The sequence below is a fragment of the Xiphophorus maculatus genome, chromosome 22 (assembly GCF_002775205.1).
Source record: "Xiphophorus maculatus strain JP 163 A chromosome 22, X_maculatus-5.0-male, whole genome shotgun sequence".
Classification (NCBI taxonomy): domain Eukaryota; kingdom Metazoa; phylum Chordata; class Actinopteri; order Cyprinodontiformes; family Poeciliidae; genus Xiphophorus; species Xiphophorus maculatus.
Window position 1 is genome coordinate 19062920 of NC_036464.1, and position 27737 is coordinate 19090656.

Below are 27737 nucleotides of genomic sequence, written 5' to 3' on the forward strand. Positions count from 1 at the left end.
TTTACCCACTTGTAACAAACTGAGTTGATTCATGTACATCCTTGTAAAAAAAAAAAAAAAGAAAGAAAACCTTCAACTATACATTTTATATTTTAATTTGATGCAGGAGCTTTCTTTCATTGACATATTTACATCTTATATAAACACTAACAAGTCGAATTGTGAAGACATAATTCAAGCAATAATCCACCAGACTCAAAGGATTAATTTGGCAACAATGTTTTATTGGCGTTATTCATTAATTGATGTACAATTTGAAAAAGGTTCATGGTCACAGGGCCAAATGATTTTTATTTCATGTGAATCTACAATTATCAACATGAAGGTAGAATTTAATGTAATTTTGATTGCATTTACTTATTACTTGCATTATTAAAATAGTAATAAAGCCAAATGAAAAACAGACATACTGCAATGCTGCAGACCCACATACGCTTACTCTGTAAATGCAATCAAATATGAAAACTACATAAAACATACAAGAGGATGCATATTTTTGTCTCGTCTTTCAGGGTGAAGGAAGTTCCACTAATGTATGCTTCAAAACAAAGGAAAAGACAAAATTCTCATTATGTATGTTTTCCAAATGCAGAAAAGTGTACTTGCCTTTGCTTTATGCGTTGCTGCTCAGCAGTTATTTTGTATTTCTATGTGGAAGAATTGGTGTGTTGCTGCCAAATAATATTTCACCTTACGTCACTGCCAAATGAATACTGCATATTTAATATTCTGTGTTTTCCAGCTTAAGAAATATTAAAACCATTGTAAATATTTACTTTTGCATTCATGTGGTTTCCCTTTTTTTCTGTGTAGTGATGCATATTTCTGGCTTGTGGGAACCCACTGTTTATTGATGGATGGCAGTGGGTCTGAAATAGCTTTTTCCAAACCATAATTCATTCTAAACACTTAAAAGTGGCGTATCGGAAAGGGGTATTGTCCAAACAAAGCCACTGTGAGGAAACATGAAAACATTACATGGCGTTCCAAACAAATCGGGGCCAAACCATGTCATTGATTTTCTGCTAAACACCATGATCTTGGGTTTGTCATTTTGGTGTGTCCACTAAAGCATTCTCACAATATATTTTAAAATACCACATATTTTCTGGAGTCAAATTCCCAGGTTTATCTGTTAATTTGTGGGCTAAATCTGATATCTCAGAACAAGCTTTTTTTTTTTGAGATCGTCTTAATACAGACAGATAAGAAGCTGCCACGTTTTAATTTAATTATTGCTCCTGATCTCAAGTTTCATGTCTTTAATATGGGCTGGTGTTATTTTATTAAACTCCCAAATATTCAAGTGATCTATAAAAATATAAGCTTCAGAGCTGAGCTATCTTGTGATTGATTTTCATTTTTCATTTATTTTACCAGGATAAAAACCCATTGAGATTTAAAACCTCTTTTTCAAGGGATTAAAGGGATGCATGCAGAATGTGCAAACAATGTGAACCTAGAATATAGTCTTAAACATTGCAAGGATGAGAAGGTGTTTAGCAACATGTGCTAAATCTATGTCTCTATCTGCACATTAGATTTTATAAATATAGAAGGCATTCTAAGGAATTTAGTTTACTTCCAGCACTAAAACTAAACTCAAGAAGAATGCTGAATCCTTTTTTTCCTCAATTATTTGGATTTTTCATAGTAATTTGTAATGTATTTATGGTTTTTTCACTTAAAAAAACAAAACAAAAAAGCATAGGGTTTTTTGTTAGTGCTTTGAAGAAAGCATTGTACTCATTCAACATGTGTGGCGTCACTATGCAGTATGCATTTTAGTTATTTTAATTAAAAGATACGGAGTGGGAAGAGTGAGAATGATTGAAAATGGCCCAACGAAAGGTCTTCTTCACAAGTTAAAGGTCACTCTCTCCGTAGAGGGCGGTGGAGAAGGCGGTGTAGTCTAGCGCTCCCGGTGGAGCTCCAGGCCCTTTGTAAGGAGGCATCCTCATGATGCAATACTCCGCCTGTTCAGGAGGAAGCTCCCGCCTGAGTTCATCCACAAGGATGTAAGGCTACAGGGGGAGAAAACAAAACTGAATTTAGAAGAGAAGCTGCTGGCCACATTTGTCTCCAATCCTGGTAAAGGTATGTGAAGGCCTTTGAAATAAATTCACCCTTTATTGTGGCTGCAAGTTTTTATTTGAGTATATTTATTCGATGGAGGGTGTGGATTGTTGAAACATGGTAAGGGCAGATATTTTTCTTTCAACAAACTTACCCGGGGGGCAGTGAGAGACTGTCGGCATCAATATGAAAAATTGACTATTTTTTTTTTCCCATTAAAACTGGCTCTGTCTGCACACACTTTCATTCTTCATATTGGGGTGAACAGGCAAAGGAAGTAAAAATATATACAGACTGGCAACAACATGTGGAAGGAAATTAAGTCCGTTTGTAAAATCTGACTTCTGAAGAGAACTATGAAAGGGTAGTGTTTAAAATAAAAATAGAATACATCATGGTGAATGAAATGAAGTTTCAGGATTTCTGTCTTGCGAATTAAATCCTGGAAGCAGACTGATTTTGTACCACCTGGACTGTTTCTGTACAGATTTGGCTACATTTACTCAACATTATCTTGGTGGAAGACCCAGTAACAACATACTGTAATTTCCCTAAGAGGTCACCAGATTGTTATTCAAATCTCGTAGCATTCAAAAGCTTTATGATTTTATGAATGCTCACAAGGTTCCCAGAGCCTTTGGCATAAAACCAGGCTCCTATAATTCTTCACCTTACTTAATAGTTTCCAAGCAGTGCCTTTGAAAATATTCATACTTTGTTCTCACTATATCCACATGAAGTGCTTGTTGCTGAAAAACTCAAGTTCAGGTTGAAGGTGTGGTAGCATTTAACAGGCTTTACATATTTACTTTTGTGATTTTAGGACAGATAAGCCTTCAGCCCAAAACAACCAGTTGTCATAGAGATATAAATGGCATCTGGTGACCTCAAGTTGCCGCTCTTTGCTGCTGTCCTCCATACTGAACTTTGGAGATATATTTTACTTCCCTTAGTATTTTGCCATTGTCAGAGGAGAAAGATAGATATGGGTTCTTGTCCGGTCTGAAAGGACTGGGCCTCTGTGTCATTTGTACCTCAGAAAACATGAAGTCAGAATTAGAGATTTTTTAAAAACTCCAATGAAGTTAAAAAGAAAAATATAACTGAAAATGCTTCAGTTACATTTACTTTAAATAGATTAAGCCACATGTAATTTTATTTAAAACAAATATTTTTCAACTTGAAATCTCTTAAAAAATATAAAAAAAAAAAATAATAAAGTTTGAATTTCTCTGAATTGTTTTGTATGATATGAGGATGCAAGAAAAGACATTCACATTAAAACTTTTCACATATTCTTAACGGGCGTACGACAAATGTGACTCTGGTACTGCATGTTGAGATCATGAACACAATATTAGATGGTAAGCAAGGCGACGGCATGGAAACAGTGACTGGAAAAGAAAAGCTTAAAATATCTGTTCCCGTGCCACCCAGCCAGCCACTGCAGCTCAAACCAACACACCTTATCAGCTGCCAAGATCCGGAAGGATGCCACAACCTGCTCGGCAGTGTCCGTATCAGCCGTCTCTCTGGTCATGAAGTCGATAAAAGACTGGAAGGACACGATCCCTGTTGCATTTGAATCCACCAGCATCATGATGCGCGCAAACTCCACCTCCCCCTGAAGCAGATATGATTTCAGAGTGAGCATGCGAGCTTTCGAGTACAGTGGACAAGAATGGAAAAAGCTGATAATGGAAGATGCGCAATACCAAGTCATAACCCATTGAGATGAGGCAAGCTCGGAAGTCATCCGTTTCCATCGCTCCGTTCTTCTTCTACAGTCAGACGTGTCAAATGTAAAGGGAACAGAGAAGTCAGATAATATTAAAGAACTTCATGTGCTATATTGACTGGATCATCCAGTCTCTGGCTGCAACACAATGAAGCAGAGCATTTGTGTCAAAAAAAATCTTGCAGCACCAACTGTTGTAATGTCAGTGAATTTGGCTTTATAGCACTGAACCGTTATAGCTACCGCGTTGAAATCAGTTAACTGAAACAGAATGTCATGCCAATGTGAAAAATGCTGAAACCTTATTGATTACCTATATCGGAAATTAATAGTAGGATGGTGCAGCACATGATTAACAGCTACAAATAGATGGGAAATTCAAGTCACAGCAGCATGCTAAGATAAGCATATTCCCTGAAGCTGCTTAAGATTAAAAAAAAAAAAAACTCAAGAGGAATATCTTGGCTGGTGTTGCCCTTGGGTGGTACAAGGATTCCTCTGGAAACAGGAGTAAGTCGTTACTTGCTCCTGTATTGATGCTGCTGCTTTTCATCATCAACTCAGAAAGCCAGAGAAAGACCCCTGGAGTGTGAATGGTATAAGGTTGTACCCTGTCAAAGTGATTGAAAGAAGATCTGAACTCATTCATCTGCTGCTGGCTGATGCCCTTGGCATCCCGGGTCAGGATCTGCGTCTCAATCTCATTAATGGTTCGGGCGATGGTGGTGAGGAGCAGCTCCCATCCCACACGGATGTGCTGTGGATGTGGTGGCAGAGCAGACATGTTAACAGGAGGAGGGCATATCTGAAAATACTAAATAGTTGTGTTTTTCAAACACTGCAGTGCCTAAGAAAAGTGTCATATAGCTTACGCTTTTTAAGATCTTTTTAATGTTACAAACATCAACATATTTTAATGTAATTTTATGTTACCAACACAACCCAGAATTGTTGGGGTTTTTTTCAAGCTTTTCATATAGTATTACAGATAACCATCTACAAAATAAGATGGTTATCATTAATATCCAAGTAATTCCAGTGGTCGTAGGGCGTTGGGCAGGTTGCCAATCCATCACAGGCCAAAACAGTGTTAAATGGGATGCACAAACATGCACACAAATAATCATACCAAAGGGTAATTTGGAGTAACCAATTAACCTAACACTTATATTGATGGGATGTGCTAGGAAGCCAGAGCACTTGGAAAGAACCCACAAATAAATAGAAAAACTCAATGCAGAAAGACTCCATGGCAGGGTCCAAAACTAGAGGCCAAACAAGAGTCCCACGGTAATTATGATGGAGCTGCAGCTCACATGAGAGAGTATGTTGACAGAACATTTATAAGTCCTATACTCCACATATTGTGGCAAGTAGAAAGTCATTGTGACAGGAAATTTAGTTTGCCACCATCGAGGGGTCACACAGCAAACACGTGGAAGCAGTTGATTAAAGTTGGTCAAGAGAGACTGAAATTGACCGACCGAGAAACATCACAACCAATGATAACACCATGTATGTCTTCTGCAGACATGGAAACTGGTCAGAGCTGATAGAAAAATCCAAAAGGGTTGGAAAAAATACTTAGCAATAGCACTAGGCCAGAAATGCAACTTCCTGTAGGACAGCAAACCTAAACATACAGCCAGGTCAGCAACAGAATGGTTTGGATTAAAGCATATCCAAGTATTGGAACATGCACAGCTTTGAAAGTTCGTGTTCAGATACTTTTAATCAAACCAATATGACTGAGCTTGAGCCCTTTAGCAAAGAATAAAGAGGAAAAAAAGTCTGTCTAGATGTGCAAAACTGGTTAAACATACCCCAAATCAGAACTGATGAACAAAAATGCATGCCACACTTTTCAGATTTCAAACTAATTTTGAAAATCTTGTGTAGTTTTCTTTCTACTTCATAATTACTCTAAGTACTAATTTGAATTGGCCAACACTCAATAAAAGCCTTGTAAAAATAGTGAGGTTTGTGGTTGTAGTGTGAAAAATTATGAAAAGCTTTTGGCAGTAATGACACCTTGGCAAAGCACCTAGACACACACATATCTGTAAATATGTTCAAAAATAAATTTGAACATATGCAGTTAAAGCATTCTATTCGTGTTTTTACGTATATTCAGAACTAATCCGCCCTGTCCTGTACCTCCATGGTGTAATTGGTGTGTTTGTTATCAAAAACGAGCGACTCCTGGATTAGCTGGTGGTCTCCTTCCAACTTGTCAATGTTGGGCTTGTATGCAATGATCACATGCTCCATTTGCTTAAGCTGGGTCATCTGGTCCTCCAGTGTGCCTCCAATCTCCAAAGAGCAACGCCCAATTTCCTGAAAAAAAATCAGTGTGCAAAAGGGGGAATTTAATTTTAAATTCAGACAGTTTTCTCAAAGATACCACAAGCCACTAACAGAAAAATCTGTCAGAGTTTTGTAGGCATCATGTTAAAAAAAAAAAAGATTAATTAAATTATTTAATTATCAGCAAAAATCCTAGAAGAACCTTGCATCCGAGTGGTACAGCATTAAAAAAGATATATATTTTTTATATTAAAGCTACGGTAACCTCCATCCTGGCCTGAATCCAGGGTCCAATCAGGTTGGCCTGGGCAGCAAATTGACGTCTCAGCCTTTCGTGGGCATGCTGGCGTGCCATCTCTTCCTGGAGCAAACCATCTCTCTGAGGAACCAGCTTCTTTACCTATGACAAATACAAAGGCTATTTACTAATGGTAAAAGCTGAGAAATTTCCCCTAAGAGGAGATTAATTTTAAGTATCTATATGATTTTACACATTATACCCTTATAAATAGATATCATCACCTAATTACTGCATTTAAACACCAACACCTATGTACCTCTTCTCATAATTAATCCCTTCAAACAGGGAAATAACCACCAGCTGAATGCCAACAATTGAAGATAATGCATGCATGCATGCATGCATGCATGTGCGGGTTTTAAAACTGAACTTACCTTCTCCCACTTATTAAGAAGCTCCTCCGTCATTATGGTGCAGTAAGGGTTGATAATGTTGGCCTTAATCCCGTAGCTTTGGGAAATTTTTTGCACCTCATTGTGGATTCCTAAAATGGCTTGTCTCTCTGTGTCTGCTTCAGGCATAGTGGCTTTGAACTGCTCATGAGCAGCAATTAGACTCTGGAGAAGATATATTGATGTTGGTCTTGCTTGGTACTTTATCAATGAGAGGGCCATACAAACGTGGGGAGTCCTACCTGGACCTCCTCAATGGTGTGAACTATGAACATGTCCTGCAGATCCTCCATGGCTCCTTCCATCCAGTTGTTGAAGGGAGCTGACCTCTTTGCAAACTCCAGGAACAACTGGTCAATAGTTTCCAGCAACTTCTCTGCACGCTGATAGGATTACAAGATATACATTTTCAGAATCAAAACATGGCATATGGAATGCTACACAGGTCAAAAATATATATACCATTTGAATTTCTTGCTATATTTTTCACATTAAAACAACTATGACACATTTTTAGGGGATTTTATGGATCTGTATGGTTTTAAAGTACAAGAACTTTGCTTTGTAATGTAGACATTTAAAATAAAAGTCTAGCAGGCATTTTTTATTCAGCCCTCTGTACTCATATCTCTAAATAAGATGACTACAGTTAAATTAATTACAATGAAGCAGCTAAAGATCTAACTCCAATTGAGAATCTGTAGTAAGGACTTGCTATTCACTGATCTCTATCCAAAATGATCTACCCTAAACTATTTTACATTTTGTAAATTGTTTTCAAAATCATTTGAGCAGAAGCAAAAGACTTCCAGACACAATTGTAGCAAAAGTTGGATCTACAAAGCATGGCAAACTGTAAATATATATATATATATATTATTTTTTTTAAAAAAGCAAAATTCTCAATAAACATAACACTATTTTATAGTTGATTCACCACATATAGCCCAATAACTTACACAAGTTTGTATTTGTAATGTGGCAATTTGAACAAGCTCAGAGAGGAAGGCACATCTAAAATCCAAACATCCTCTCACTGGTTTTGCTTAAAGCAGAAGGTGGGAGGAGAGGGTGAGGGAGTCTTATGCCATTTTGGCCAAGCTAATCCCCACCACCCACTAAACTCTGGCTCGGTCGTTGGTGATGAAGCCTCTTCCCCACAGGCATGAATATGATGTGGAGCAGGGGCTTGGACAGAAAAACGACCCCTGTCACTGTCATTCAGATCTAATCCTTGGCACTTCTCCCGGGCCTTCACACATTTGCAGGTCTGGAATGGCCAGCTTGGATCAGAGGAAGTGACTATTGAGACATAAGCCACATTTTCAGTAGAAATACATTTGTACTCTACAGCTAAAATTTTGAAGTTATTTACACTCTTGAGGTTATTAGAACCCTGAGTCGGTTCTGTGTAGATGGGCAAATGTGTTAAACATCAGCACCCTCTGGTGGAGATTTGGCATGTTTTCAGGAATGAAATGCCTTAAATTACATCTCATCACAAGTAAGGATAGGTTTTGTCTCACCTCTAGTGCTTCTCTCCTCTTCTGAGTCAGGGTTCCCAGTTTATCCCACAAGTCACAGATGCTTTGGCAACGCTGGTTTACAGACGCAATGTCATGGTAATCCAGCTCACTAAAATAAAAAATAAAAAAAGTTTTACGGCCAGAGTCACCTACAAAGTAGTACCTAAAACAAGCTGGACTTACAGTCACATGAAGTGTCAAGATACTCCCTCTTAACAGAAGCCATTTATAAATATTGGATCCAAATTTACAGTTTTTAAATGGACTTAAACACTTTTAGACAACATTGAAGCACTTCAAGAACCACACAAACATACAAAGTTGCTTTTTTCCTCCTTTATTACAAGTTTTAAAACACTTCAAGTCAAGACCATGGGTGTAAACTGCAGAAATTGCTATGGCTGCCTTTAACCCTCAATTGTCTAATTCTGTACTGGATAGTCATCTTTTCAGTAAGCTTACAAGTGCTAGCTAGAAACCTTAGCTTGGCTGTCAATACCAGGGCCTTCAGTTGCAGGGAAGGGGTATTTTTCATAGCCAACTTGAGTTGTATAGTCTCCGCCAGCCTCATAGTCTGTCTGCACATGTGACACAGTACCATGAGGAAGCCACCCATTCAAGAAGTAAAACATGTTCGGCACAACCTGGTTCAGGTATGGCAGTGGCATAACTCCAATTGGCATCCCTCCTGCACCGTAAAGGTACACTGGAATGACGTAGTCTTCTGTTTCATGCTCCGAGACCCCATGTTCAAAGAGGGAGGCATAGCGGCTCAACTCGCCACCCTGATAAGAGGATTCTTGATATGCAAGGGGCTCAGTTTCACCCTCTGATACTCCTTGCTCTGGGCCTCCTTTCAAAAGAGAAGAGTCTTCTGACTCAACAGGTGGAAGGTTGAGGTCAGGTGTGAGTGGAAGGTAAGAGGCAAAGCGGTCTAGAGGCATTTCACCAAGTTGTGCAACAGCAGCTCTGAATGGGTCGCTTTCATGCTCGTCAGTGGTCAACCCCAAAGGATCAGCACTTTCTGGACTTGGAAGAAGCAACTTCCTTTTGGGAGGCTGAACCACCCAGCTTACAGCAGCATCCTCTGAGGTTGGTGGATGAGCAACCATTTCTTTTGTGGGAGTATCAGTGCCTTTGGTATTAGGGAGGATTTGAGCCTTTAGCAAACGATCAGCCAACCAGTTATCTGCAGACCCTTCTAGAACTGAAGGAGGGGGGACATTTTTAGGACGGCCAACTTTCCAGGGGACCAGAGGCATTTCAGGATTGGAAGGAAAATAAAGTTTCTTTGCAGGGTCAACCAGTAACGAGACCTTGGGACCTTCTGGATTTGAAGGTGGCAAAGGAAGACTTTCAGGACGGTCAACAACTGAAACTGCAGACTCTTTAGGATTTTGAGGGGGAGGAGGAGTGATTTCTAGAATCTCAAAAGGATTTTGTAGTTTTGGATGGGGTGAAAGATCTGTCAGAGATGCAACTGGCAGTGACACCACAAGGCCTTCAGGATCAGAAGCAGGGAGAGGAAGCTCCTTTGGTGCTTCAGTTGGCCACATACTAGCAGGTCCTTCTGGCTTCAGAGCAGGAAGGAGTTTGGGAGGGTTAGGCACTAGAGAGACCGCAGGGAGTATTTGATTGGAGGGTCGCACAAATGAGCTTTTGCGTTGGGGTCTAACAACCACCCATGATACAGAAGTGCCAGCTGGATTAGAAGACATTGGACGGAAGCCTTCAGGCTTAGTATTTTGGGGTCCAGGATTCACCTTCCCAGTTCTCATGGAAGACTGTCCCCAGCCTGTTAAGAGAAAATAAGTTAGCATACAAAAAGACTAAAGAAATGTGGAAAGAAATAAAAGTTACAAAACCCACCATTTTGAACAGGAACATTGTGGACACTCCAGCTGAACAGAACAACCAGGAACAACTGGCTAGAAAAAGTTAAATGCACTGTCAAAATCTTAAAACACAGAAAATTTGACTTGAAGAAAAAAAAAAGGCATCAAACCAGTCCACATACCTTGCACAAACCCAGGAGGCCATTTAGCTTGTCAGCTGAACCTTCTCTGGCCTTTGTGTGAACGCCACTTAAATAATCACCAGAAACACTCGGTAGCCAACTTCAGACTGAGAGCTTAACTACACACAGGTGCCTGCCATTCACTGCTGATTGAAATCCCGACAGGCTCTAAGAAAAGCCTTTCCTTCCTACTGCTTGGATAAAATTCAGTGACAAAATATGTTCTAAGAACAGCATCAACAACAAATAGTTTAAAGTTTAAAACTGGCGAAAGGTAAGATGTTTTTTATTGTTGTTTATGCTGCAACAGAAAAGCAAGCCTACAGCAAAACAATTTTAGAGTTTCTCCACTGGCTACCTTTGCATTTTAAAATCTGTTGAAAGTTTATTGTCTGACAAATTAAGAGTTAAAGCTGAAGCACAAAATACAATTCTCACTTTCATAGCAGCTTTCATGCAGACTTGTGGGTAGCTCAAAATGTAGATTTTTCAAAAAGCAAATAAATTTTTATCTTTCTCTTACTTTTACTTAAAATTAACTGTGTCTCATTTAGTTGTATATACCTGTTTATCTAATTATTCGTACATTTGAACTCATACTTAATTTTTTTTGCATATTCTTTACTTGACTAAATGTTTTATTATTGTGCTTATTAATGATTGTTTTCATGCTTCTTTTTTTTTAATTGCAAGCTCATTTTGATTTTGATGGATTTTATTTTTATTTTTTTAAATTGTTCACTTGATTTTTCTTTTGTAATAATGTTGCCAAGCTTAAAAAATTAACATGGCTCGAGATTTAAAGATGATGAACCCACAAACATTTTAAATGTAGAGTTACAGAAGGACCTTATAATAACCGATTAATTGTTATTCATCATTTGATGAATAACAAATGATGGCTAAGTGTAGACTGTCACCATATTGCAATTTATATAATATTTACAAGACAGAACCTTCATCCGTTTACTTTTCTAGTATTTTCCTCTCTCTGATTCAGAGTGACAGATGAGTGCAAGCTTCTGGTTCGAGGACCACATACTTCAGTTCCTGTGCAATGGCAGCAATCTGCTCCACTCTGTCCTGGTGGGCTGCTAGATCACTCTCAAAGGCCTCATGTTTTCGAAGCAAAGCTCGAACTTCTGTCAAGGTGGCCGTCTCATAGTCCTTCTGGATGAGGATCAGCTCTTTACCTGAGGAAGCCAATAAGTGAAGGTATTTGACATAAACAGAAGCCAAAAACACCTAAAATGAGAGTGTGATCTGAAGCTTGTCCTCTGCTGTTCAGGTGTTAATGATTTACCTTTCTTTTTTGTACACCAGTTTCCTTCAGTTCACTGCTCAATTTAATTTTTTTCAGTGCATGATGTTTGGAGTTTTTATTCACTTTTCTGCCTGGATGTTTCTTTTTTTTTTCCCAGGTTTGCATTTACCTGCTCCAAATTCAATTGGGTAGATTGTAAAGCTCTGCAGGAGGATCTTTCAAATGTAGACTAATTTCCATAATTAGTTTTTATGGTTTTAAAGAGAGAAAATCGTCACTTGGTAAATTGAATAGTTTTGTGCTACATTTGTAAAGATGACTCTTAAAGCAAAATAACTTTGACTCAATATTTCATACTTTTTTTCAAGTGTTGCATGAACATTTCAAAGAAATATCAAACTAAAACCCAGTTTGGAAAAACTAAGTAGAACTAACCACTGGCCCAGTTCTCGTGATTGGTGGCTTTTTGACGAAATTTTTCAGCCAGGTGATCCAGCCTCTCGAGTCTGCTGATTTCAGTCAGAAGCCACTCTTCAAAGCCTTTCTCTGCCTGCTCCAGGCCCTGCCAGGCACTGGTTATATCCTGAGGACACATTAAAAGTGTATCATAGATTCCTTTTATAGACCAGTGTTCAAATCACTCTTGTTTGGTACTCTACATGCTTTATTTCCCAAATGCAAAATAACTTAAGCTAAAAAAAAACAACCTTATTTTCCAATAATAATGAGGAGAAAAGAAGCTTATGACTTACAGAAACCATCTTCCCTTCAGAGGGCATAAAAGCAGGGCGGTTGCTGATGCGTAGCTTGGTTTGTAGGGTGTTAAAGTTAATCTCCAGCTGGCATTTCTCCTGAACTTTCGGGGGTTTGTGTTGGCGTCTGTAGTCCCTGAAGTCCTCCAGCTTCCGCTGCATCTCCGCCATGGTTTTTTCCGGGGTCCGGTTCTCCAGCCAGGGAGTGGTGCGACGAATCCACTCCAGCAGCTGAGGCATGCAGAGACAAAATGTAGCTAGCTTGGAGGCCCGGAAAGCTTCTTAAGAAAAACTCTGATGAATAATTAATTTCTTCTCCAGGGGGCCTCAGTATGATGGAACAGAATGTAGAAAGAACTGAAATGTCTTTTTTTTTTTTTTTTTTCCCCCGAGCTACTTTTATGAATCAAACAAAAAAAAAAAGACAAGAAACTTTACCTCACTGGCCAGTCTCTCATATTCCTCCATCATTTTCTCGTTCTCTTGGTTAACACCAAGCACCTTGCAGATCCTGTTGGCCGCCGTCTCCGCCTGAGGGAGCAGAGCATGACAACAACGTATTTAAATCTGCAGAGTGAAGCAGCAAGGCTTGTTCCCCATCGATATATCATTATAAACACATAAAAAACTCATTTTGCTCACAGCCTTTTGGCTGATCAGCAACCCACGTCCAAATCTAACTGACAGCTTATTTCTGCACCCCGCCGTGTTCTTGGAAAGCCTTTGCCTTTGGATAATATAAAAAAGTGTGGTAACAGGACGGATTCCCAGCCGATACCTGCTCGGCTCCAGCAAAAGCGTGATAAAAGCAGGATACGTAGGTCATGATGGCTCTCTCATCTGGCTTGGGGGTGTTGATGATATCTGCGGCATACAAGCGGAGCGGAAAGAAAAATAAAACAAATAGAAAATACAGCAATAAAAAGAAGACATATGTAGAAATTGCATAAATAAAACCTCACTGGTTTTAATAAATAAAATAAAAGAGCGAAGGAAAGACTCAAAACATTAGAATTACCTATTTTAAATATGCATGAGAGCAACATTCTTAAGTCTTACTTTTGTAATTATTCAACCTCCATCTGTAATGGAGTATGTTTGATTTGGAAATACTGATGCTTAGTGGAAATATCAGGTTTAATAACCTCTTTAGATATTGAAAGTTTAAAGTATTCCAGAAAAAAGGGCAAAAATACATTATCACAGGATGTTTTGAAGCATTTCTATATGTAAAATAAGCAAAAACGTCCTGGAGGATGAGGTTTGGGTCAAAGGGAGTGTTTCTCAAGCTTTAAATAACTAGTAATACCTCAGCATGTGCCACTCTACCTACAGACATTTCAGAGTTATGCTACAGTCAGTTGTGGTTGTGGGTTTATGATGAACAAACCATTGTTTGGCTGTTACAGCTTGCTAACTGTATATCACAGTTAATTAATCCAAATTCACTTTATAAAAAAGCTAAATATCCCAATTTTCTCTGAGTACCACTAAAGGCAATGTAAGTACACAAGTGGTGCTTGTGTCACAGTTTGAGAACCAAGAATGTTTAAAGTTTAAAGTTATAGCTATTTTCCCACAACCATTTTATCTTTATTTCTGCTCTCTCACACTGTGTAATATTGCTTCTGAAACCAAATGCACATAAATAATTAATGGCCGTTCACAGCAATTCACACTGTGGTTCTTAGAGACAAAATCAGAATGGGGTAAAATTAAAATTAGCAGGTCAAAACATTATGAATACCGATGATCAGAAATTAGCCACAAAACCTTGATCATTCCATCTCTAGTAAAAATGGATGGTAGGATTTTATTTTTAGCCCTTCCAGAGAACAATACCTTCTGCGTCCAGCATTTTAGGAATGTCCAGGTGTTTTTCGGCTATGTCGAAAGCCAGGTTCAGGTTCCCCAGAGGATCATCCTAAAAATAGTAAACAAATTTCTGCATAGTTACACACAAGGAAAGGTTTAAGGACACACAGTGAGCAATGTTGGCTCATCTAATGCCTCTCATGCAGCTTTAAAGATCATCTCAAGCTTTATAAAGAAGAAAACTTTGAAATGTCAGGGCATAGAGATGTGAGAAGTAGAAGTTGTCTGACATCTAATTTCTACAGGGTTTTTTTCTGCTAAAAAAGACACACTTGGTACTGTTAAGCATTTTAGTATGTGATGACCACTGTGCTTTATGTTATGTTTATACCTACAGCTCTGGAATAAAATTAGAGAGACCACTGCACTGAACCCCAATGAAAACCTCACGGTTATTCTACCGAGTATTGATTTCTAAACTCCTCCCGAGTTAAAACATTAGTATTGTTTCTAAATGAACATGAACTTATTGTCTTTGCATTATTTGAGGTCTGCATCTTTTTTTTTTATCATTTTAACTACTTCTTTTTTCTAGAGCTGCATATTTTACTCCTAATCAGCGTTTGGGCTAAACAGTTTTCAGGCAAATCATCCGATTGTAAAACTAAGCTTGTAGCTGACATTAAACCCTTTTGCTGGTAAGTGGGCCATCAGTGAGAGAGGAGTGCGGTAAAGAGATCATGCCATCATCCTGCTGCTATTGTCCCTGTGAGAGTGTTTTATAAAGGTAACAGGTGGCCTGCGCTGCATTACATGACAGGACCAGCTGCTCACACATCCAAGTGTAGACCAGATAGATGCATGGAAGGATGAGTGGCAGACTGGTGGGATGGAGGGATGAACAGACAGATGAACGGACAAAAGGCTATACCCTGAGCTTGTTGTTTGTGTGCGAGTGTCTGACAAGGGTTGTATCAGTAAGCTGAAGCGAGCTTAATGAACATGTTTCCGCAGAGCCAGACTCAACAGCTGCACGGCTCACAATGTAACTGTCTCCTGGCAGCATGAGCACAATTGACAGGCGGAAATGTGACAGAGCACATTAAAATGTACAAAAAATGGCAGAAACAAAATGATATCAACATCGTTTTGCGTAATTGCTTGCGATTTCACTAACAATTACCAAGACGATTATTCTGCAAACGTCTTACTGACATTTGTGGACTGGCACCCTGGAACAAGAGAGCATGGCATGACGACACGGGCAATACCAAAGGTAAGTCTCGGTTTGATCTCTCCAAATACCGAGGCTCATGTTTCTGGGAACGCTTAGGGTCGACTCCGTGTCACGCCAATGAGCCGTGTGCTGAAAACTGAGTGCGTCCGTTTCCAAAACAAATGAAAATGTCACTCTTCGTTTCCAGGTCTGGTGTTCCCCTGTTCTACGTTTGCAGCATGAGGATACTCTCAGTCTGGGTAAAGTGGATGTTGCTATTTGGGGTTGGGTATGCAAGCTTTCCTTAGCCACAAGATCTAATGCGTTTTCAGACCTTGAGAATTTAATCATGGGTGCTTGAGCAGGAAGCAACTGGACTTTTGTACTTGTGGAAGCTGTTTCACCTGTCATCCAAAAAGTTTCTCCAGTGTTCAAAATTGTATAAAACAAAAAAAAGATAGAAATTCCATTTTTGTGCTCTCATATGACACACATAAAGAAAATAATTAAAAGACTGAGCATTTACTCTGGTTAAATCAATCTAACTTTCAATAATCTTTTACAAGGTGCAACGGCATTTGTAGTCTTTGCACTTTTTTACATGTTCGCTTCATAATTACAAACATTATGATTTTGTTTCCATTTCATAATTCGTGTTACTTTGATTTGTGCATAAAATGCCAAGAAAATGTTTTGAATGTTTTGGTTAGAACATACAGAATTGGGAATAGTTCAAGGGGCATGAATACTTTCACCAGGTAGTGTAAGTTTATATGAGCTTTAAAGAAAGCCTTTGTATTATGAGAGACTTGAAGTAGAATTCTGCCATCCAACATAATGCTAACGCAACCATCTCCTCTTAGCCTGGTGAAAATATTAAAGCTTCTTCTAAGCGTAAATAGAATTTCTCGATGGACTGGTCAAGACCCTTTCTAGTAAATGCTCAACCGCTCAGGGTCATGGCCATTAAATCTCGTCTCAAGGTGAATACAATTGGCTGCACAGAGACAAACAGTTTTTCTTTATGCTACTCAGGGAGGAAGTGTGTGGTAACAAAACAGCTTTGGCTGAGGCTAATGAAGCATGAGGTGAGACTAAACGAATGCACTTAGGATAAAAACATTTTATGTTAGGCTGAAACAATCATTAAAACCATTAGCCAAACAACATGCATGATGTAAAAATGACTTAAACAGTAGCAAATAAACTTGTTTTAGGTTTAGGCCACAGGTTATTACCTGCGATTACCTGTGAAACTAAACTTTAAATAGCACAGCAATAACACAATCCAGCAGGCAGGAAGGTGAACACTCCATGTGAAGTATTAAAGAAAAAAGGATTGTACAACTCAAATCCTAATCATTAAAAGAAAATAAATAAATCTCATTGGGGGGTTATTTCATAGCTCACACAATGTCAAATGTGTTAATATACGGAAATCTGCGTGTTAGTTGGAATGAACCGAACACGCAGAACCTTGTTGAGCTTAGAGAAGTCGAGGAGGTCGGGTCTGTGTCTGTGTATCAGGGCGCATAAAGCCAGGCCGTCCTTCCAGCTTCAGCAGCCAACAGGCAGAGAAAAACCAACAAGTCAGGTCAGACGTGAGATTTCTGCAACTGAATTCCAGCAGTAAGCAGGAACAATGGAAGCTCTAATGACGCAACAGCTCCGCTTGGCTACTTTTCATCAATGCTATGCTCAAGTTTTTAAGTTTTTGAGAACTTCAACTTTATGGTAAATTTCGTGCAGATGCACCAAATTTTACACAATACGTACACAATATTTTTGCTTAAGCCGTTGAAAGGGAGACTATGGAGCTTGAGTACAAGGACATACACAAGCTATGAATAACATAAACTAACACTGCAACCAAAGAATAAATAAGATTAACCAGCGAGATTTTATTGCTGAAACTCACCTGACATGAAAGTTTTGGACATTAACATTCCTGTAGGGAGCTGTCTTTCTTTGACACCACAGGAGAAGTCCTTCCTTGGCAGATGTTTCTAACAAGACAAACAATTTAACAATTGAAAAGGAAGTTTTTTTCTTCACATACAATACTAATCAATTATTTATATAAGTGCATTGAAGTACAAAAGTCTTAGAAATATAGATCGGCTGCTGTCTTTATTTAAACACAAACTGTTTTTCACATTTGTAAAAAATAATTTCTGAATCAGTAATATTTCTGAAACTTCTATGGCTCCAATATAATGCATAAAATTATATACTAAGTTTTATTTTTCTTTTTAAAAAAAGTGTTGTCTTTACACTTATAACAAGACTCAACTGGGCTATTGGGTCCCAAATTAAAGCTTCTGATTCACATAATAACAGGGACAGAAACTACAAACAAATGTCACTGTTAAAACATTTCTGGAAAAATTAATTGTACAATTGTGGGGAAATTCACCAATAATTATTTTATAATTGTTTCTGAAACCCTGTCCCTGAACTCAATGAACAGATTTCTCAAACAGCTGAACCCACTAACTGATAAGTTATGTTGTACAACTTCTTTTTTTAAGTGGCTCCATCAGTAAATATATGTATTTTTTTACCAGTTACCAATACTTGGAAGTTGTCAACGTGAAAAAAAAAAAAAGATTTAAAGTCTCACTACAGACATTTAAGCAAAGCCTAAGTACAAACACTGTAAAAGTATTTCCCCCCTTTTGGACTTTTTTGGTTGGCGTTTTTCGTCACAGTTGACTAGTCATATCAAACAATAATAACCTGAGCAAATACAAAAAGCAGTTATCAAACGAACCTTATTACCAATAATTATAACAACAGAAAACAATAAGGGATTAATAATGGAGAGAAACCTGTCCAAAACAATGTCCGGTCAGACCAATACGCAAAGACACAAGAAATCTTTAAGGTGGTACATTATTTATTCTCATTTTAAAAACAGGAACATCTCAACAATGTCTTTAAAACAAATTATAGGACTCTTAAATAACAAACGTGTGGCATTCCAGTCCTAGGTAATTCTTAGCTGTGAGTTCTGATGTGCATCCTATCAGAAAATCGGGGCAAGATCTTGTTCAATAAATTAGCATTTTTTTATTTTCAGTTTCCACTCTGTTAAGATCAGCTTTGCCTCAAATATCTTTAATGTCCAAATATCCATAATCGTACCTTCCACAGATATGTCCTGAATGGCAAAGCGGAGGATGATGGTCCAGATCATTCCAAGAGTCATCTTAACGTTCCCATCCACAATCTCTGCAATCCAATAGCAAAACAGTTACAATCCTTTTACAGGAGAGACAGATACACAAGACTTCATAAACAATAGTATATTGCATATATGCTTTGTCTTTATTCGACTTTTAAGTAAATAATGCTCCAGCAATGCTCCACTATCTTAAATATGATCCCATACCCTTTGTAGTTTTATCTCCATCAGTCAAACTGCTCACTTTTTGCATGTGATCGACATATTACATTAATTTAAAAATGTAATATGTAGGGGACGAAGGCGGCACTGCTACCTCCTTCTATGCTTTGCAGACACTGACTGAATTCACTCACTTCAGTGTGCTAAGTGCTTGATGTGGCTCCAATAGGAAGCCAGTTGAAGCAGTTTTTTTATTATTATTATTTCATTTAATAGTTGTTTAACCACTTGGGGGCACTCATGGGATTGGTTTAAACATCAAACTTACAACCCAACGTGGTCAGGAGATCAATAAGTTTGAAAAAAACAAAAAACAAACTGAAAATAAGATGACAATCTAAAAAGTATTCAGCCATTATGCATGATGTATTTTTTACGGCCTTCTTCCTACTGTACAAGCAATATACCAAACAGGGTCCATCATAGTCTACACACACACCTTATAGTAAAGATAGAACCTAATACAAACTGAACTTCATTTCTTCACATTTGGACCTGCACTAATATCATGCATATGGTAACATAGGAAGCTGCATGCCAGTAGCTTTAGCAGTGCAGAGATGTGCGATAATTTGTGTGACTGTACCTTCTGCTCCAATGGAGACCAGTTTGACCCCTTTACTTGTGATGAAGTCCAGCGCTTTGTTGACATTAGCGATCTTATGAAACCGCATCTTCCCTCTGTCGGGTTTCGGTAACCTCTCTCCTACAGGCAGAATGTGATAAAGCAAAAATGTCGGATTGGGAAAAAATCACTCGCCCTTCCAGGAAAAGGATGTTTCCTGAGGAGCTCAGACCTGAGATGACTTCCAGGAGCAGCATGAGCTTTAATCCATTTCTGAAGTCTTCCTCAATGTTTTCAATCTGGGTCCCAGCCTTCCTCAGGTGAGAATTGCACCATGCTGTGAAGGTCTAATAAGAAAGGGTTGCCCAAGTCAGCTAAAACAACTTTTTGAATGAATTAAATTTAATAGTAAGCTTTTTCTCACCTCTGTTAAACCTAGTTTGCAAGATGAACTCCCCAAAGTTTGAAATAAATTAAGTTCAAGTAGTCCAATCATAAGTCTTATGCTTTAGGCATATTGAACACAGACAGTGAGACCACCTTAATAAGATTTCACAGCAACGTTCTATAATCAGGCCAACCTTCAGTGACACTCTAGTGCCCAGTTTGAACTTTCCCTACAATAGTTCCTCTGCAAAGACCGTTCAAACTACATGCGCTGTACACAGGGGCCTAAAATGCTGTAAATCATTCTAAGACAAGATCATTGTCTTTCTCCTATTTTTATAAAGTCTCTCCATGAACAGGCAGCAGAGTTCTCAGCACTGTGCAGATGAAAGCCAGGGAACCGGCCAGAGCGCATTCCAGTTGATATAAGGCGTTAAATTTAGACCTCTCTGCTGTAGCTCACGATAAGAGACAGAAATGAGAAAAAACAAACTCTAAATATCTCTATCAACATCAAGAAAAATATCCCTCCTTGACTTTTTGTTGCTGTTTTACCACTAATAATACGACATGTGAACATATCTGGAGATAGCACCTATCACAGAAGGCTGTTAATTCAGGTAAAATTTCAGGGAGTAGAAGAAGAAGGAGGAAACTTTTAAAAATATTACTTAAAATCAAATATTAACATTTATTTTACATTGTGGAATAATGTAGAATAAATGAAAATGTTGGTCTTGCACATAACAACAAATGCTATTGCTTTTGAACAGCAAAAGAATAAAATCGCATTAAATGTTTCAGATCAATAAACAAATTTTAAAATCACAGAAGTACAAAAAAATATTTACAATCATTTACAGAGAAAAAAAATCAAACATACTTGACCCTATGCGAAAATGTAGTGGACACTTTACCAGAAGTAGCCTACTAAAATGACTGAAAGAGTGCATGAATGACTCATTCAAGAAAGCCCTGTAAGGCCACAGTAAAGTTCCTAATAAAACAATAAGCAAAAAAAATAATAATAAAAAACCCCCAGCAAATGTTCACAATCATTTCTGGCCAGTCTGATGAAAAAGAGCAAAAAGTCATCACACCGTTTCCAACAAACTTCTTGAAGAGATCTGCAAATTTTGGAAAAATACTCTGCAGATTGATAAGACAAAAGAGAAACTCTGCAGCCATGAAGGAACATACCTTGCCATAATTTCTTGACCTTAAGCTCAAGTACATTTGAGTGTACTTGAGCCCAAGTGTACTTGTACTTTGTTGTCTGCCTCACAAAAAAAAAAAATAAGATTTTGGGGTGACCTAGTCAAAGTCTGGAGTGAAAATCTGACCACCACGCCATGGCATGACCTAACAGAGCCAAATCATGCTTGAAAGTACTTTAGTGTGCCTGAATTTTATTTTATTTTTTTGCAAAGTATAATGGGTCAGAATTCATCCACAGTTATATCAAAGACTCCTTCACAGTTATCACAAAGACATGGTGGCACATGTTGCTGGCAGATGTGGCACAACCAGTTAGTAGGTAGATAGCATATGGTATCTACCTACTAGGTATTTATTACAGGGAACATTTAGTTTAGAGAGCTTATTTTCCTGATAAATTAAAAAAATTTAAAACTTCAATTTTCACATTCTCTGGCATACTTTATCTGATTAAATTTGATTGCATGAAACATTTAAGTGACAAAAAACAAAAAGGAAATCTGTAAGGGAGCAAATACTTTCCACAGCATTTAGTGTGTGGTTTTAAGTCTTTTTTTTTAACAGTTGGTGTGATTCTTGTATATATTGCCTTTGGATTATACCTCCAGGGAGACTGCTTTCATTGCAGCCTATCTGTGGACCTGGAATCAAGACCCAGATGAAGTTAAACTTTCTGAATCTTAATGGAAACAGATAAACGGTTATTTAGTTTGGAAAGTGAAAATCCCTTATAAGTCCAGTTTGTGTGTCTGGTATCTTATCTCTTTACAGTTACTTTGCAGTGAAGAACTTGAGTGTACTTAGAAGCTTTTCTAGCAGAGGATGAAAAGATTCCTACTGTTGTGAAAACCAGTATTGAAATAACTAAGCAATAACTTAAGAGTTATTGCCTTAGTGGAGCTTTACATTCCTTTCAATGAGACAATTCTTCATCCTTTTGGATGAAACATTCCTACATTTCCTGCCTATCAAGAATGCCTTTGAACAGGTAATGAAAAGAATTAACACATAACTGTGATTCTGAAATCTTCTGTGTTCCTGTACATTTTTGCATTGCTTTTGCAGTCATATTACTTTTTAACCTTCACTGTCCATGCTCCCTAGACCAACAGAGGTATTTAAATGCCTTTTTCAGACTCGGCTTTTTTTATTATTATTATTATTAGAAATGGATCAATCAATGATCTGCAGTTTTTCCTTAAGCTGTTCCAATAGATGACCAGCAGGCGGAAAGTACATAAATAAAATAAATTGGAAACCACATTTTATATTATCTTTACTCAATTACAAATCAAATGTATTACGAATAAAACTACATCCATTTTGAGCCTAATGATTACGGGCATATGCATAAATGTGGGTGGTTTTGTAGTCCACTGGATTAAAAACTACTTTTAAACAAATGTTGTCACAGGTTTTGTTAAATAACCTGTGACAGACTGGTTTATGCATTTTGATTTATTGAAAATAGATCCAAATCAGCAGGTCTAACCTAAAACAAAATACAAACATTAGCATGTGAAGCATTAGCAGTGGTGAGCAGTAAAACGTCATTCAGGAAAGACTTGAAGTTCACACTTGTTTCACTTTTACTCGTTTAGCTTGAATTGACCAATCTTTTATTTTTTTTTACATGTTGCAGAAATACTTAGCAATTAAGCAGTTAAAATTATATTTTTAACTTTGATCTACATTAAACAAGTTTTATATAATTTGTCTTTCAGCTGAGTCTAATTTTCTTTTCTTTTTTTCCCACACAAAGTTATTGAAATATATGTAAAATCAGATCATTTTTCACTATTAAAGTAGTGTAATTTGCTACTAGGATCTTCACCAACAGCAAAGTTGCATCGAATGAGAATATGTGAACACTTTTTGCATGCCTGGTCTCAGTAGGACCGCATTTGCATGTCCATCCAGTCACTCAAGCTTCTCCCTTGGGTGCCGGTGCAAAAACAGAATATTACAGGCTTACAGAGTGAAGGGCATCACATTCCGCACTGAGTGAACCCTCCCCTGGGTGTATGTGACATTGGACGGCTGTCCTACTTATTTAGAAAAAAAAAAACGTTGCCTGCTAGTCCTCCAAATTGAACGCAGTCGCAGTTGCAGAACACCGGTGCCCACTTTCCGCCCTCCTCATCCTCTTCCAAACCATTGCCTAGTGACGATTGGAGCTAAAAATATTGGTGAGATACATCCAATGAGTGACTAGTAACTCTGTGTACTCATGGGGTCAGAGAGGCTAGAAAAAAAAATCATCACTCATATTTTTCCTGATTTATCACATCATTACTTAAATCCGCAAGACAATTTCCCTTTCATGCTGCATATTGACGAGCTAGGGGCCCCATGAAGGAAGTGGGTGAGACCTTCAGTGATGCAGTGTCCACTCTGTTTATTTTGTACATACGTGCACCAGCACAAATCACTTTCAAGTAAGCATGGGTCTGTAACTGGTAAATTTCAAAAATGCTAAAATTTTCCATAATATTGCTCCTGCAGTTGGACGACGTTTCTGTGGACTGCCGGAGGAAGTGCAAGAATAACTTGAGTGTTTTTCAGCTGTATGGACGAAACAGAATAACTCGGTCTTGTTCCGGTCTACTGCTGTGCAAATATCAATTGGACCGTTCTCAAACATTTCCATCTGAAATAGTTGCTTTGTTGTTTTGAATGAACCTGACTTCTGTGAAAAACTGTTGCCCACTCATCAGTTTCTCCTGTTTTTGCCACAATTAATGATTTAAGTCAATCAAACAAATGTTAATCTCAGAAAAAAATGTAATCTTAAGAGACACAAAAAGCAGTTTTTAAACTTGATCACATTTTTAAGAGAAGAAAAGCTATCCAAACTAACCTCTTTCAAAAAATATAATGTCCATCAAAACCTAATACCTGCTTATTTTAGCCTTGTTGACAAAAAATGCCCTGGAGCTCTCGTGATAATCTGTAATCAGTCTTTTTTTATTACTATGGGAAAATTTGTGGAAAAACTGCCTCAATTCAACCTTGTTAGAGGATATTCAAGCAAGAACAGCATGTTCAAGGTAGTCCACTGTCAATAAATCAGATTTTAAATCAGACATTTACTAGACCATTTCAAAAGTTTTTTTGGTTGTTTTTTAGCTATTCTGAGTTGGACTTGTTGGTGTTCTTTAGATTATTGCTGTGCTCCAAAACCCAAGTTCACAAACCTAATGGTCGGAAATCTTTCTTAGAAGGGTCATGCTGTTGTTGCATTAATTATGGCAAGAAGTTAAGGTCCTCAAATACTGTAGCTGGCTCTTACCATCACAATGCCACCACCATGGTTGAATGTCACTATAACGTACTTCTTCTCTGTTAGTAGTTTGACTGTGGTGATGGGACTGACACTTTCCAAAAGGTTCCAATTTTGTCTGGTCAGTCCACAGAATATTTTGCTAAAAGTCTTGGGGGTCCTAGCTGGACAGGCCTTTGTGTCCTCTTTTCGTCAGTTCTGGAAGGAAAATGAAGCCCACAGTGTTTTAAAAGTTGTTCTGAGCTCTTTTGTGACCTCCAGCATGCCTAGTGATTGCGCTCTTGGAGTAATTCTGGTAGCCTGCCCAATTGTGGGAAGATTCACCACTGTTCCTTGTTTTCTTCATCATAATTCATGTTGTCAGATAGATGCTGTTTACATTATTCCTTGATTCTGTAGGCCTGGCAGAACTCAGACCTGGCTGTGTCTAGAAAAAAATGACCTCGGCTGTCCTAAAAATGTGGTTAATTACTGTTTACCCCTGTGTGACAGCAACACAATCACTTTTGTATATTGTCAAGTTCTCATATTGTTCAAAGATCAGATATATGTATATGTGTCACAATAAAAAAAAACAAGTACTTCAGCAAAAGTGTGGAAGAAGGTGAATCCTTTTTCAAAGCTGTGAATAATTTTAAATGTTTCTGTTTTAGCTTAAATGCAGTGATGCTGCTGTGTAGTCACAGTTATCACACAATGAGAATTTCATTCTTACTCTGAGGTGAGCACAAGACAGCTTTATGATTGCTAAAAAAAATGGAAAAAGTATAAGAAATGCATCTATCATTTAGCTTATTCCTAAAAATACACATTTTGTCAGTGAGGGCGTGAGTGGGGTTATAAAGGACATGGCGTTGTTGGAGATGCAGTTTTAAGGCCCAAGCCAACTCTTAAAGCTCAGAAAAACCTCAATTGGCAGTGTGGGAGGCCGAGGCTATATCGGGTTGAGCTGATGCTGGTAAACTCCAATACATTTCTGCGCCGTCTCTATAAACAAAAGAATTCCCCAACCCAAGGACGCTGGATTAACCCCACTATAAGGCCTTTTGGTCTTTAGTTTAAAATTAGATGCAGCGTCCATTCTGATCCGGAGAGCGTCACCATGTGCTGGAAGCATCTGTTGACAGCTCGCATTCCGGGCGTATCAGTGGAGAGGCAGCGGGCTGTGGAGCCGCTGGAGCGGCTATTGTTAGACAGTTTGGTACCCGCCGCATCCGTCCGTCAAAGTCGCCCTCAATGGACTTAGGCAAGCTGACGTCCCTTAAGAAGAGCGGCGCCGGAAATTGTGAGAGCCGCCCTTCAAAATTAAACCTCAACGAATGTGTTCTGCTTTAATAAATTACATTTCTGAAAACTATCAAGTATCACTTCTACATTTTATGTGAAATATTGTGTTAGTTGTCTAATGCATATTATACCCAATTAGCTGTGCTCATTTTGCATTGTTTATAATTGTTTAAGTTCATCATAGGTCCTTTGTGTATACTATGGTAATTTTTTTTCATCTGCAAAGCACATTTGTATTTATCATTTGATTGCTAATTGCAGTCACCTTTCCACCTCAAATTGATTATGGTGAAATTATTTAATCTTAGCTCTTCACAGAAGTCAAGCTTGTTTATTTATTCATCACAGAATTAAAACCTCTTTAGTTCCCTGGCCTTAATTGTCCCCTCAGACTGTTACATTGGTATAATTTCATTACAAAAACTGGCATTTTATTAGTACATCAAACTTTCTATGTTGCCTAAACAGAGCACTGCACTCTAAGGTTTCTTCTATATTCCCTTTCATTGTGTACTGAATTTTGGTAAAAGAACAATTAGGATTCTTCTTGCAACTTCTAATTGGGGAAAAACGCACAAATTTAAGTAATCAGAAGTGTTTTAGACATTTAGCGACAAAGAAGAAAACATCACTAGATTTGTGTTCCTGTTCTTTATGCTCAGTTCCTGTTGTCTATTGAAATTATATTTTTTTACTGGTATTTGTCAGTAATTTGGACGAATTTTACTGATTATGGGTTATTTTAACACATTCTACGTCTGTTTAAAACTGGTTGTTCTTGAGAATCAGAGCTCATGTCTCAGTGACATTGACCTGTGTAAATAAAGGTGAAATCCTTTGCAGCAGGGAATACTTCAAACTGTCACTGTATCTTATCAAATAGACTGGCAAACATCCCAGTAAGTCCACTTAAGGAAATGTATCTGGAGGAGAGTAGGAGGAGAGACTTTGGAGGTTGAGGCTGTTAGTCAGCCTCAACGTCAAACAATATGAAACCACGAAACAATGAAATGTAGAGTGGAACAGTACTATTTTTGTATAGCATATATTTATCAACATATTGCTTGAATTAGTCAGTTGTTAATATGTATTTTTCCCCATTTTAAATGAATATTAACAAAATTATATAAAATCTATATGGTTTTCATATTGTTCTTATAATTTTTGACACTTCTGGGACACCTTAGTATGGATTATTCAATCGGGTGTTTTATTTTGAAAAGATGATAACCGGAAAACTCTATTACTATTGCTCTTTTTCCGAAGTTGTACAGTTAAGTTGACTGCTTGATGTTTGGCAATGGCTTATTCATTTAATTTTTAGGAAAAAGTCAAATTGATTCAGATTTTTTAAAAATTAAACCTATAATACTGACAATGACAAAGCCGCTGGTCACTGTTTATTTTTTCTTTTTTTCTTAAAAGTAAGCAAAGCAAGCTAAACCAGTTTCATAATTAACGAAACAGACATACTTTCCTCTGCTGTTGCTCCCAGGCGGGGTCCAGCAGCATGTCCCTGTCCCATTCTTCTTCCTGTAGCATGTATTCATCCTCGTACCCGTTATCATAGTGCACCGTTGTCTCTATTTGGGTCATCATCTTGCCCCGGTGTTCTCTCTTTTCTCGAAGCTTTTATGTGAATTTATCCTGTAAATCGACGGTGATTTAATGTAAATCTCTCTCTTCTAAGAGCCGCTGTTGCCCCTCTTTCTCTGTGCCTCCCGCTCGGCCTTGTCCTTCCGACCTCACAGAAGGCTGGATGAGCCAATGACTGTGATTAGTCCTAAACCAGTGGCGGTTCTTGAATGAATGGCACCAGGGGCGAGCCCCTCCTTCTGAGGCCCCATGCACACTCTGAAAAAGCCTGTTGGGAATAATATGTTTTTTTTTTATTTTTATAATGCTGCAGAAGAGGTAGACCTAATAATTGAACTAATTCTTTTTTTTCTTCCCAAAATAGACTCAATTTTGAAAGAAGCCAGTTATTTCCTGTCAGAAAAAACTAAATAAATCTAAATATACCAGTAATTAATTTTTAGCTTAGATGTACAGTATTTGTGGTTTTAATTGAAATTGTGATATATTTTTTTATATATTAATATATGTTGAGTCACCAAGTTAACAAATAGAATAAGCCATATTAAACTGTGTTCACTACACAGAGGAACGACCACCCCCGATTGA

The 27737-nt window shown here is 37.9% G+C and overlaps 2 protein-coding genes across 2 annotated transcripts; both read right to left on the reverse strand.

Annotated features, from left to right (window-relative positions):
• Positions 1 to 203: 203 nt before the first annotated feature.
• On the reverse strand, positions 204 to 27325 carry LOC102234547 (alpha-actinin-2). Its single transcript, XM_005808821.2, has 21 exons — positions 27027 to 27325; positions 19611 to 19725; positions 19400 to 19519; positions 18552 to 18638; positions 17323 to 17410; positions 16881 to 16959; positions 14216 to 14297; positions 13152 to 13237; positions 12812 to 12904; positions 12374 to 12604; positions 12057 to 12204; positions 11400 to 11550; positions 8341 to 8449; positions 7057 to 7197; positions 6797 to 6979; positions 6387 to 6521; positions 5972 to 6151; positions 4425 to 4571; positions 3792 to 3857; positions 3542 to 3700; positions 204 to 2024 (listed from the first exon to the last, which is right to left on the reverse strand). Exons 1-21 carry the CDS (start codon positions 27150 to 27152, stop codon positions 1866 to 1868), a joined length of 2685 nt encoding a protein of 894 aa, XP_005808878.1. The 5' UTR covers positions 27153 to 27325; the 3' UTR covers positions 204 to 1865.
• LOC111606527 (SH3 domain-containing protein C23A1.17-like) lies at positions 8662 to 10940 on the reverse strand. The gene is made up of 3 exons (XM_023327242.1): positions 10358 to 10940; positions 10210 to 10268; positions 8662 to 10135 (listed from the first exon to the last, which is right to left on the reverse strand). The coding sequence occupies exons 1-3, from the start codon at positions 10378 to 10380 to the stop codon at positions 8808 to 8810; spliced, it is 1410 nt and encodes a 469-aa protein (XP_023183010.1). The 5' UTR covers positions 10381 to 10940; the 3' UTR covers positions 8662 to 8807.
• Positions 27326 to 27737: the final 412 nt, after the last annotated feature.

Bases quoted from the DNA above. Each gene is read 5' to 3' on its own strand.
- LOC111606527 (XM_023327242.1), bottom strand. From the start codon at position 10,380: ATGGCCTCCTGGGTTTGTGCAAG. The intron at 10,269-10,357 runs GTATGTGGACTG...AACTTTTTCTAG, and splicing joins GCCTCCTGGGTTTGTGCAAG to CCAGTTGTTCCTGGTTGTTC. The intron at 10,136-10,209 runs GTGGGTTTTGTA...TTCTCTTAACAG, and splicing joins CAATGTTCCTGTTCAAAATG to GCTGGGGACAGTCTTCCATG.
- LOC102234547 (XM_005808821.2), bottom strand. From the start codon at position 27,152: ATGATGACCCAAATAGAGACAACGGTGCACTATGATAACGGGTACGAG. The intron at 8,450-11,399 runs GTATGTGGTCCT...TTTTTATTTTAG, and splicing joins GCCATTGCACAGGAACTGAA to TGAGCTGGATTACCATGACA. The intron at 3,701-3,791 runs GTATTGCGCATC...TATCTGCTTCAG, and splicing joins TCTCAATGGGTTATGACTTG to GGGGAGGTGGAGTTTGCGCG.